This window comes from Neodiprion virginianus, chromosome 3 (assembly GCF_021901495.1).
Source record: "Neodiprion virginianus isolate iyNeoVirg1 chromosome 3, iyNeoVirg1.1, whole genome shotgun sequence".
NCBI lineage: Eukaryota > Metazoa > Arthropoda > Insecta > Hymenoptera > Diprionidae > Neodiprion > Neodiprion virginianus.
Genome location: NC_060879.1, coordinates 8460070 through 8473538, shown reverse-complemented (window position 1 = coordinate 8473538; position 13469 = coordinate 8460070). Strand labels below are relative to the sequence as shown.

The 13469-nt window shown below is 38.0% G+C and overlaps 1 protein-coding gene across 6 annotated transcripts in view; it reads right to left on the bottom strand.

Annotated features, from left to right (window-relative positions):
* Positions 1–13469, bottom strand: part of LOC124301442 (ras GTPase-activating protein raskol) — a 241148-nt gene that overhangs the window by 127464 nt on the left and 100215 nt on the right. For 4 of the 6 annotated variants that reach the window (XM_046756480.1, XM_046756473.1, XM_046756477.1 and 1 more), the window contains exons 3-4: positions 4148–4189; positions 590–776 (exon numbers count right to left, since the gene is read on the bottom strand). In XM_046756480.1, the coding sequence (XP_046612436.1) occupies positions 590–776; positions 4148–4189 (229 nt within the window). Of the gene's footprint in view, positions 1–589; positions 777–2114; positions 2211–4147; positions 4190–13469 lie in introns of those variants that run through there. The other 2 variants (XM_046756482.1, XM_046756474.1) reach the window with 2 other exon arrangements.

Below are 13469 nucleotides of genomic sequence, written 5' to 3'. Positions count from 1 at the left end.
TTCGGTGTTCATTTTGAGTACGATGTTAATCACGAGCGTTTATTTCTTTTACTCGTGTGATTAACGCAAATATTCATCGTTCGCGGTTAGGTATAGATAAATGATCGATCATCAAGTCAATATTTAGATAAATCGTTTTTTCTGTGCGTGTCTTTTTTTGCAGGTGTCGATTCTCGTCGGCCATGCGAGCATAACAAACACACTCTGTCCATAATGAATAAATAAGTTATTTTTTGCCCTCTGTACCGCAGTATTATCGGCATAAATATTTCGCAAGAATATACGGCAGACTCGCCGTCGTATTTTTGTTGAGTAAATTCTCTTGCAGATTTTCGAAAAGCTGTTTTTCACATCCGTTTATACATACATACACCTATAGTATTTTTTATCTCTACCGAGAAAGCGAAAAATCGCACTTATTTGCAAGTCGGAAAAAAAAAAATTGAAACAATGACATCTATTTTCCTAACTCCATCTGCACGCTAAAATGAAAATCATCGGCGATGTTTTCAAGTTTTCTTTTTCTTCTTCTTCACGCACACAGCAATATGTACAATTTCGAAATCAATTGGAGTTGTATGTAACTCACCTATGGGCGATGCTGTGTTGGCTTCCCTCAGGCTAACGGTTTCCGGTTCGACGCCCGCCTCGTCCTCTTCGATAAGCGGGGGCGGCGGAAGCGCCGTCCGAGTTTCGTAGCCCCAGTGTTGTCGAAAAGCTCGAGCTCCACCGTCGAGACGAACTCGAGGAAGTTCGACGAACATCGCATCGCCGAGCTGGAAATTGTGGTGGAAACAATTAGCATACAAATTCACAATCTGAAGTAAAAACAGTATTCTGGATATGATCATTTATCAACATCTAGGAAGCCCAACTAGAAACATACCATACATCTATAAGGACGAATCTCGGGACAGAATGGAGTGATTGAAATACTTGTGTTGATCGGTATTTGTAACATCTAAACTAAACTCGGGAGGTCCGGTAAGTAGATCTTTGTATGCAAAATCTGAATCTTGTCATAGGAAGTCCATTTTGCCATCAAGTTTCAACTCACAGAAAGACGTATACTTAGCCTTTTCGACGGCGGCTGCAACGCGGGAATAGAATACACAAGTGGCTTCAAGCAAAGCTGAGAATATATCCTAAACTTCAAAGTTAAATATTGAACTTTGTTTTAAATTTCCAGCATGTTCAGTTTCCAATTTACGGTTCGTTGCAGAACGCTGAAACCAGGGTTTTGCAATGTTTCAAATATCCATGTGAAGAAGAAAAGATAATTGCAGAAGTTATGAACTTGTATTGCCAATGATTATGAAAAAATGACTGTTATCAGACTGTGTAATTACGTGTTCAATAACACGAAATAGGTACGGCATTGTTGATTAATAGGTTAATAGTGACACATTGTTGTTTTTGAATCAAACCTGAAACGAGTTTTCTTCTTTTCTTTGTACAGAAATTTTACACGGCCGTTATCAACGTATCGTTTGTTTCTACTGTCACTTGCGTCACTACTTATTGGCACATAAGTTTTGTTTAGAAAGAAAACTCGTTCCAACTTTGATCCTAAAAAAAGTAACGAGCCACTGGAAACCTATTGACGAACATTACTGTACCTGTTTTTTCCATACCAAATCGCATATTTTTCTCGAAATAAAAACGCGGTGATACGCGACCATGTCGTAGAGTTCAAATTTCCCGAAATTCCATTGCAGTCATATTTTACCAGATAAATGCGAAGTGAGAACTACAAAAACAGTGCATTTAGTCTGAAAAAATCAATAAAATCATTTCACACGCGCGTTGAATGGATATTTTTCTGTATGTTCGTACTAAGCACTCACAACTCTGTATCTTACACTAAACACTACCAACAGACACATCGATGATTCATGTAAGAATTGCGCCAGTCAAGAGAAAATCTGTCGAACCAGCTCGTCAAGCTGTCAAATCAAATACAAGTCAGTCGCTCTGACGACTGAATTCGATGAAACGATAAAACAATAAAACAAGATCCTCGTCATCCAGGCCAATTTGTTCCTTGCGCCGATAAATCTCGCCGTCAGAATATATAAAATCATCTTTACTGCAGCCACGTTTCGCACACTCACATATCCACGAACAACATCCATCGCCGCGTCTGCTTCGTTGACATCAGCAGTTGAACCAAGAGTCGATAGCCGAGTACCTGATCACCACCGAATCGCGGAGTTGAACGAGCGTAAATTTGAACTAGGATGACAAAAAAAAAAAAAAAAAATGACGAGGACTACAACATACCAGCGATGCTGCAGGTCAGCGAGACGACGTCTAAGTAATCGAGCAAAGTAAGTTGTGGCTCGTTCGTCTTGGAGAAAACTGTTGAATTGACCTGGCGACACGGTGACGTCACTCATTAAGCTTCATTCTATGACGTAATTCTCGCTCCGTCGCCAACAATGTTAACGTGCATTGTAGGCGCTTGTGTGTTTCCATGTCTGCACAAGTATAGAGTACGTTTACCCGCGTGCCATGAAATCTGACCCAACGATTAGCCGACTCGTTGTCTTAACGAGATGTACGTTGTGATAACAGTACCTAGTTTCGAAATGCTCGGCTGCCTTTCATTTTCAACTTTTTTTGAACGATTGTCGTGAGGACAGGTTGCGAAAAATGGCCTGTACCTCATGACCGACGACTAGAGAAGCTTGATTTTGCTCGAAAAATAGCTTTCCGGTCAAGAATCTCTTTCGTGGTCGGATTATCGGCAACCATAATTACAGGGAAACTGTAATCATATCTGACTAACTATCGAAAATCCGTTTCAATAATAACGTCAGGTCTTCATTGGAATATCAAGCTTTTTACAGTATGAATTTACATTGACAGATTGGGACAAATAAACATTCAGTCGCATTGCTATCGTTTTCTGAAATGTACAATCTTGCTGGACTGACAACCGGAGCCGATTATTACCTTCGTGTCAATTCAAGTTTCAATCATTTTCTAGCGAATGGACTAGCAAAGAAGCGAACAACGACCTTAAACTCTTTTCAGGAAACACGTCAAGTGTGACTATAGAAAAATTCTTTTTTCTACCCACTGTGTTTAAAAATAACGTGTATCAGTAACCAGGTAATGGAATCAAAAAACTGTAAACTAAGTTTAAACTATAATTGGACGTTATCAACCAACCAACAGGAATTCATTCCGACGGTGTTACGTTCGCAGTTATCCAAGTCTCGTAGCGATGTAACGCAAACGTTCCAGGGCGTGAATTAGAAGACAAGCGTAATGTAACCACAGCGAAGAAAATAAAGAAGAAATAAATGAACAAGTCGCAAGAGAGAACAATATCCTTTGAATGTCCCACGGCGTGTACACAACTTTCGTAACCTTCGCTTAGCGATTGTAACACAAGCCGGAATTGAATTGGCAACGCGAATAGGTTTTCACGAATTTTTTTTCAAACAGCCGTTTTTGTTTTCTATTGTTTTTCCGGTCCTACCGTGGCGTGAGTAACAGCGTCGGTGAAACGTTTCCCGAGAAAGTGGAACTTCAAGCAACGACGCGTGTAGGTACTCATCACGTGGTAATAACGTGCCTTGCAGTCTTACGACACGCCGTGGCGGGAAGGTGTAAGTTTTAAGTTTACAAAAATGAGAACTGAAAACCGTGCGCAAATGGAAACGCGGACGATAGAAACGAACGATGAACAACAACGCGCGGAGCTTGGCGCAAGACCACCACGGAGCTGTTTTACTGATTACAGGAAAAAAGACGAAACGCGAATACATAAAACGAAGCCGGATCAACTTTATCCGGTTATAACGTACCACGTTTCACGGACGTGCGATGAAAGATATTATTATAAAGGTCAGACGGAACGACGGAGAGAGAGAGAGAAGAAAAAAAATGATGCTTGAAAATAGTTATACATACGCACCAACACCTGAACTAAACACAGACAAATTGTAAACCATTAATATATGCGTGTTAAAAACTAGAATATTATAACACTTTCAACATCAATGATAGCGGTAAATGATGCAGCATACACGGGAACAGATAACGAAAATGTAATATATGGACTAGTGCATGGGAAGGGTGTCAGCTGGGAAAGTGTGTACAGCTAGGAGTATAAGAAAAATAATCACGAACCAACCTTAGGGTGAGACTTGAACATACACGCCGTCCCAGCGAATAGCTGCGTCCGTGATAATTAGTAAAACTTCTTAGACTTGGAGCAGAGATAGCAGATAGTTATATTAAGCACATGTACATTTACGGTAGGGTGAACGGCCTGTTTTCCCAGTAAACAATCGCCTTGTCTCACCTGGCTCCGGTTTACCCAAATTTTCAAACAGTGAGAAGGGAAATATATAGTTAAAATCAACTGTATTCCAATTAAAAATTTTAATCAGAGTCCGAAAGAACCGTCTGCAACGGTCATGGATCAACGTTAACAACATACCGTCTACACTTCTGACAAACGCTACTAAATGAACTTATCAAAAATGCCTAGGTAAAGATCGTTAGTTTATGGACCATTGATTTCACGTTCGTAATTATCATGATGGGATTTTATACCTAACCCGGAAGGTATTCAAAAAGAAAAACTTGCGAGCAATAAATCAATTGAGAGATCCTCTCTGTGTCATCAGTATGAAATGTGTTTCAACACTACCATAATATTGTCAACATGATTCCTTGCGCCATTCTTAAGAGTAGTGTCAAAGGCTGAGAAATCATTCGTGAGTGTTCGATGGTCGCCAACAATTCAGATGCTTCTCATCGACCAACTTTTATGAAGTTTATGAACGTTTCCTCCGTTATTCATGTTGTAAAGGATCGTATTACAATGATTATTACTCGTGACGAGCGTGTGAGCCAGATGATTTAGGAGTTCAGATATTGACGATCCTTACTTATATTGCTAATACACGATAGTGAGCAATATACATAGGACACTGTTTGCTCTGGAAATGCTTACTGTACACAGTTTAAAGTTCAAAAAGGACACCCAGGCCGTAGAACGAATACGTCAAAGTACTTGGTATACCTTGTACTCGTGCAACGCCACTGAAGTTTGCGCACAAGCAAAGGGAAAGATAACGAATGAGGAAGGGAGAGATGGTAAGACGTCGTTGTTCTAACGTACACATGGAAATTCACTTCAATCACACGCGGAGTAATCGCATCCCTTCGTCGTTCGCCCCTTCGTCCTTTCGCCCTTTCGCTCCTTCCATTCCTCTCGTCTCGTCCTTCTGGTGCTTGAAACTAGTGGGCTCTCTGTGCTGGCAGCGGGAGCAAAGTCACCTGTCTCTTAGTGGCTGCTGGCTTAATCAACGCCGACGAAGAGGCCCGGTGGGTGGGCCTTGACTCAGGGTAAACAAGGGCTGACTTTTACACTAGAGAAAACGTGACTGCTCTCGTCTCTCGGAATACGATACGAATGTGTGCACAAGGTGTGCGCGAGCGCGAAAGCTTTTTCTTAACTCTCCTCGTCAAAGCAGAGCAAAGGAGAGGAGTAAATAAATCGCGGAAAGGAAATAGACCAAGTGGCAATTAGCCCTGCTACGAAGAATTAAAGATATGCATGAGACACTGCCAGAGATGCAAATTCGCTCCGGTTGCGTAGTATTGAAAATTCCCAACTTATCATGGGTCGAATATTCTGTAATCGTTGGTTTCTAAATGAACATCTTGTTCAACAATCAAGCTCAGAAGTTACCGTTTCTTTCCTCTGATTAACCACGATTACAGAAAATTTTTAGTACGTATTCGCAATCTGGATAACTTGTGAGGTTGAAGTTGAAGTTGGAGTACCCTTAACGTCACAACACATTCGAACAAACTTTTGCTTGCAAACAAAAATTTCAGTTTATTCAAATTCAAGTAAATTTTGCGTTGTTACGGTTTATTGAACTCCAGACGACAAATCCAAAGATGCGAAGTAACCTATGAAATAACTGTTTTTCCCTTATTCGTTGGAAATCAAATGGATGATTTCAATTCACTAACATTAAATTCGAAAGATTTCTACCTTAATATATGACTTTCCTTCATTTTCAGGGTACCATGTAACTTCGAGTGAATTCTGAATTAAATCATAAAAAATGAGCTAAAATTAGTCAGAAGACTGAGGAATCATTGGATATCAGTGTAGACCACTCAGTGAACTGAAAATCAACGGAAGATTCGATTAATAGAATGTTAATGAATCGAAATGATTTGGCGGATACCGCAAGACTTCGAACGATTTCATTGATTAATGATTTAACGATGTTCAACGATTTCAGTCATCTCGAAATATTCCCCGTTATTTCATAGAATACTTCAGTCATTCCAGTACCTTCAATTTATAATTTGATTTCTAACTGTTGAATTTACGACTGCTCCGAGCGAATGATTCCTCAGTTTTCTTCAAATATACGTACACAGTTACAGCAATAAACACTTGATGTTCAAAAAATATCGATCCCAGTCGTTTCGCGCACAATCCCGGGTTCATACACACTTTCATTTCACTCTCTGGAACAATATAAAAATTGGAAGCGTGAAAGAGTTTTGCAGCTGGATAGGACCAAGAAGAACCCACATTCGGAGGCGAGGGGTTTAAAGCATTTTACGTGTGTGCCGAAGGCGTGGTTCGAGAACGCGTGGGTGGGTTCATCCTAGACGTCTCTAGTTTCATCCCCCGCTCAGAGGACCTCGCATCCCACTTTGGAGCCCATTCGCTCAGCTTCCCTTCCTACTACTTGCCTCCTTCCCTCCTTCCTTCGTTCCTTCCGTGAAAGGAAGAATTTGTTTAGCTCCGGGAAACCTGCACCGAACCCGCAATAAGACAAAGGGATCCTCTTAGAAATAGAACCACTCTGCACGTCGTCTGTTATACGTATGGCGGGCGGTGGAAAGGCTTGGATGGATGCACGCGCACATCGCCAATGATATTACGTTTCCACCCTACAGATGTTTACGGATGTAGGTAATTATAAGATGCAACGTTATGGTGCAAGGGTGGAAAATCTCAAGCAACTAGATTTAACTCAAGCTCTGATTTGTCGTTATTTCGTCTTCGCTTGGTATCGTCCTTGAATTTTTCTGCAATCGATTGTCCGACATTTTAATACACTTTGACTAATCTTCGCTATTTTTTATTCTCATTATCAATCCTACGAGGAATCATTCTCTTCGAGTTGACAGAACCCAACACTCTATTCAAATAAGTTTGAATAAAGTAGACCGAAACGGTGAATAAAAAATAAGAAAGTAAAATTTCTCATTCTCGATTACGTGCTCGAAATCCGTAATTCGACAAAAAAAAAAAACCATCAAACTGAAGAAATCATTAACATAACATGACTGAATACGATTACAAGATAATAGAAAATTTGTGAGATTGTTGAAATTACCTAGTTTAAGATTACCGACTAAATGGACTAAACTGAACTGTGACTCCACATACAAAAATTGAATCAAAAGATCTGTGAGAGCTACAAGACATGTACGAACAAAGTTTGAAAATCATAAAATTCACGAACAAAGAATATATGCGATTCAAAAATGATCAGATACAACAAAAAATGCTTAGTCAAATGTAAAAATAAGTTATTTCAAACCTGTCTCAGGCAAGATTCTCATCCTGAAATCTAAAGCGTACTCCTGCAGTTGCGAAAAACGTGACCGATAGAGGGACGAGTATTTTTTTTTTTCTTTTTTCACTTTATCGTGGTCTCGGTGTTCAACTTTATCACGCGCGACGATCGGACTTCAATCGTCTTCAATTTGGAAACGACTGAGATACTTCCGATCCGGTGTATAAACGTGGGTATATCGATAAGCGCCTATATATCCCTGTCTGTCTGAGGAGTGCAGAATAAACATCCCTAGCTACACCTTTCGCGGTAGGACATAAAATATATCGAATGGCACAGACGCGTAACGCAGACATAGACAAAGTCGATTCGCCCGTCTCTTTGCCGAGGAAAGGATAAAAGTAAATTCAACGGGGTTCGAATAGCGAATGCGACGCGGCGGAAACTCGTATGAATAAGTTTGGAAAGAACTCGCAGCGAATTATAAGTGAAAAGTGGTGGTTTTTTTTTAAGTTATATTTATTGTTCACGACAGGTGTTTGGGTAAATTATTTGAATCAGTGGTATTGAGCCGGGTATTTGTGAAATTTTTCATACTTTTATTCAATTTCAGGGTAAATCATACGCTTTCGATTCAATGTTTCTGTCATAGAAATTACGGAAACAATCAAATTAAGATTATTTCCTGAGACAATCACTTAAGGGGGTATTCTAGTGTAGAGGCATGAATTTGAGGTGTTTTTTGAAGTGCTATAAACAAAAAACAAAAAATATTTTTACCATCCATTTTTTTATCAGGCGTTTATTATTATTTCACGATTACAAAAAAAAAAAACAAGTCAAAAAATACAAAATTGAAAGTGCTATGAGTTGTTGAAGTGGGGGGTACAAAAATAATGGCGCGCCAATGTTGTCACGATTGCAAGCATTTTCAAAATCAGAAAAAAAAAAAAAAAGCTTATCAATCTACATAAATGCAGCTATCGTACTAACTAAAAAAAAGTCGAAAAAAAATTTTTTTTTGCCAAATTACGGCTGTCCGAAAAAATAATACGTTTTTTTTTTACTTTTTTGGACGTTTCTGAATTTTTTAAAAATAGTAAAAATTATTATTTCGTTATAATAATAGTTCGTGCGATAGAGACGTGTATTGAGAAGATTCTCACCAAATTTCAAGTAAATCGGTTCAATAGAACTTGAGAAATCATGTCAACCGTTTTGAAAAATGTAGTTTTGAGAAAAACGCGTTTAAAGTTTCGAGTAAAATTCGTTCCAGCCGAGCCAGTATTGAAGACGTGTCACTAAAATGGCTATATCTCTGAAAATAATTGAAATTTTGACTTGTCCTTTTAAGGACACATTCTTGAAAGGTTAAGCTTTGAAAATATAAAAAAAAAAATCGATTTTTTCAAATTTCTACACTAGAATACCCCCTTAATTCATCACTCAACTTACTTTTTTTTGAAATTGTTTTATTTCATTATTTTTCAAAAAATTTGGTGGATAATCGACCGAAAGAAATATATCTCAACAAGGTTATTCGCCATTTTTATTTAATTTAAACCTGTCATTAAAGAAACCAAAAATTTTTTCCTAACCAGATATCAGAAATTTCCTTTGCAGCTCAATTCGATCGCACCTATAATCTATAAATAAGCAGTGTATGAATTTTCAATTGTTTCAAGTTTTTCGAAGTGGAATAATTCACGAGACACGAAAACATTTCAAGCATGAGATAGATGGATAGATAAATAGATAGCCGTTGGAACACAGAGAAGCTGTTTGAGAACTTTTATTCTGTTTTCTAATTTTTCTACAAGAAAACTATTGAACTCATATTTGTCGGACGGCAGCTGGCTACAAAGAAACGCAGAAGAATGAGCGCGAATTTTAATTTCAGACAACTTTGTTCACGAACTAGATTCGCCGTTTTCGTTATTGAGAAATGGAAAACTGAAAAACTCTACCGAAGTGACAGATCAATGAACGGATTTTCCAGAAGTTTCAACATTGATTGGCATCTGGAACGCAGTGACAACTTTCTTGCTAAAAGAGTTGGTTGGTTGCAAATCGATACTTTTTATGAATTTTGTAGTGAGACAATCATACATTGACTATTTATAAAATTATTATATTCGTAAGTTATCCTCAAGATCTCTAAATACAAAAATACAAAATACCGGAATTATAAACGACAGCGTCATTTCAAATCACTCAAAAATTGCTAATAATCTACTACAAAATTTGTTTGATGTTACTGGATTTCACGAAGGCTTATTTCATTCAGAAGACTGTCTTTACACGGATTTCCTTTTTTTTCATTCGTAATAAATTCCATATTACAATTTTTTCATCGTAATCAAGACGTGTGCAATGTTGTGAAGTTAAACGTTCAACGATACAACGTACTGAAGAAAAAAACAGTGTTTCAGTGACTTCGTAGAAAATGGTATAAAATAAAGGTTGAGATCTGACGAATCTGTTGAATTTTGAAAAATCTCAAAGTCATTTATTTGAGACGAAGTATCGACGATAAAGCTTTTCTTCGCAATTCCAGTATATTTCAAATATCATCTTCGAAGTTTAAGGATGCTACAATTAGATGAATACTCGATGCACGACCGCATCGTAAGAAAAAGTGAAGATTTTTAGACAGCCAACTTTTTTATTCGACAAATCAGTATAAATCGCACAAAACGACCGCGACAGCAGCATCGAGCAATGTAATACCGTTAATAAAAAGTCCAAGATTCGAACCATAAAGTATCTCATCACGTCTCGCGCCCTTTTCACATCGACAGTCGAGTTCGATGGAGCATTGCGACGCGTAGAGGAACCAAAGGATCCACCAATACATGCCACCGTACAGTTTTGTTTCCCGACGAGTTCCGCTGCTCCTGGCAATCCAACATCTCGAGTACGACGAGCACGTCTTCGCCTGGTAGCCGGGTATCGAACGGAGCTGCTGCAACGGCGCGACGGGCAGAGAGGAGGAAGCCTGGATAAACTTTTCGATTGAATTACGGAGCGTCGGCAAGTCCCATTGGTTCACCATTCTCCCGGTGCAATGGGGGAGCCTTCACGTAGGTGTTGTAACGCACAAAGGTGCAGCTCGCAGAGCTCAATCGGGACTTGGGGAGACTCTCACATCGTCATCCCAGCCCTCCTAAGACGATAAGCGACGTCTGCAACTAGCTACGTGCCTTTCGTCTCCATCTCATCGACCGGAAGACTCTTATATATTTCATGCACCTAAGCCGAGGAGAGAGGCGTCTCACATGTACACATAGGTACCATAGTACAGATCTTGATGATACGAGCTGTGTTCACTGTACTCGTGTTACGTAACATCGATCGGCAAAAGTTTGGAACATGTTTTCTTCGTTCTTTTTATTTTGAAAGTTTGAGTCAAGGGAATGTTCGCTTGATTCGACCAAATCCTATAGTCGAATCCGGCGAACGGAATGCTTTGTTAATTTAACGAAATACTTGTGACAACTTGATGTAAAATTGAATCGAGCCTTTGAATGATCATACTGATTAATTACCAATTTATTCAAGATAACACGGTGCGAGTTCCTTCCGATAATGTAAATTTTTTGTCAAGGAAATGGTTGATTGATATTACTAAAAATTTCATCGAACGTACCTCGATCGTTTTGTTTTAAAAATATGAAACTGATGTATCAAAACGAATTGAGCTTGTTCTAATTCACGTTATGTCGAGTCAAGACTTCAACGGTTGTAATAGGTTGTGAAATATGTTGTTACAACAATCTTTTGCATCGACTGAACATTAGAGTTACTCAAGTGCACACAACGTATTCTTCGAATGATGTCATTTACAATTCTGTTCACTCAATGATTTTGTGGGATTTAAAGGGTAAAACCCAAAAACTTATTGTTCTATACGTAGAAGTATAAATTGAACATTTGTCAATCGCTTCTGTTTATTTGTAGTCAGTTTTAATTTCAATGACTCGAACCTTGGTATTATACTTTTTTCGTTTGTAATAGGTTTGATGACAAAATTTATCTCGCGTTATTCGTGTCTGACTTCCTAGCCGATTATCCGGTTTTATAACTATCTCTGAAGTTACTTTTCCATAGCGAGAAAATTCGCCGCCTAGCGGCCGTTTGTAGTACCAGTATACTGATGTTTACGACAAATATATTCTTTACTTTTTTCAAAGAATGTAGTATTTCTTTTACATCGTAAACAAACAAGTGCAACTTATTCAATCAGTTACTCCAAACAAGCGCTGGCTAGATCAACAAAGTATGGCATTCAATCGATATAAATTTTTTGTTGGCTAGATTCATGTACTTGTTTTATTCGAAGTACTTGGAGGAATTTTGTTGACTCAATTTTGGAAACACGTCGAAAGGTTCACTCGAATCAATACTGCATTCGTTCGTGACAAGAAAGGTTTTTGTTGAATCAAAGAATTCGCTCGACTAAATCATTTCGACAAACAAACTAAGTCGAAATTGTTGAATTGAAGTCGTCGTATTTGGAACAAATACGGGATATTAGATTGAAGATAATGAACTCAAACAAGACATATTTTCATGGTTCAAGAATTCTTTTTTCTCCGTGCAGGATTGTTTAGTGCAAAATCTTGCACCAATGAAAATTTGCTCATCAAGATCAAGTAAATACCCATTTGTTCAATCACGTGTGAAACTGAATAAGTTTATTTCTAATCCCATGAGTATACTGACGATTATGTGATGCAATTACACGTTTACTCGAATCAAATAGGAAATCGGTTTTCTTTCTCTTGAAGTACCAACTCGACAACATTTCGATCGAACTTCATAACTTTGTTAAATTACTCGGTACTGCACGGATTTCAATATAATTAGTACAATATCGTTCAGAAAACTTTCTTTATATACTTCACTGAATTCTACACGCGGGATTTCATATCACATAAATTGACTTTATGACATTTTATTATGTTTCACGTAAGATTTTGGAAAATTCAGAGGACTCCGTGGAATTTCGTGAAACTTTACGGGAGTAAATCACAAGACGTATTCGGATTTCAAAGGATTTTACGACTATCTTGAGACTTTGTAAGACTGTCGGGTGACTCCATGTGTCAATATGAATTTCGTGTGCAAACACGGGAACTCGCAAGATTGGCATGAGACTTGGGGCGATTTCATTGCAAGATTTTAAACGCTCGATCGGGTTGCATAAAATTTTTCAGGATTGTATTGATCTTCGATATAAGATTCGGCACAGGGACATTTCGAAGGCTTCGTACTACTGCAGAAAATTCACGGTATTCTGTAAGATGTCGAAGGATTGTATTTACCGTGATTCTTCATCAGAATTCGGAATATTTTAAGGGGGTATTCTAGTGTAGAAATTTGAAAAAATCGATTTTTTTTTTTTTTTATATTTTCAAAGCTTAACCTTTCAAGAATGTGTCCTTAAAAGGACAAGTCAAAATTTCAATTATTTTCAGAGATATAGCTATTTTAGTGACACGTCTTCAATACTGGCTCGGCTGGAACGAATTTTACTCGAAACTTTAAACGCGTTTTTCTCAAAACTACATTTTTCAAAACGGTTGACATGATTTCTCAAGTTCTATTGAACCGATTTAGTTGAAATTTGGTGAGAATCTTCTCAATACATGTCTCTATCGCACGAACTATTATTATAACGAAATAATAATTTTTACTATTTTTAAAAAATTCAGAAACGTCCAAAAAAGTCAAAAAAAAACGTATTATTTTTTCGGACAGCCGTAATTTGGCAAAAAAAAATTTTTTTTCGACTTTTTTTTAGTTAGTACGATAGCTGCATTTATGTAGATTGATAATCTTTTTTTTTTTTTCTGATTTTGAAAATGCTTGCAATCGTGACAACAT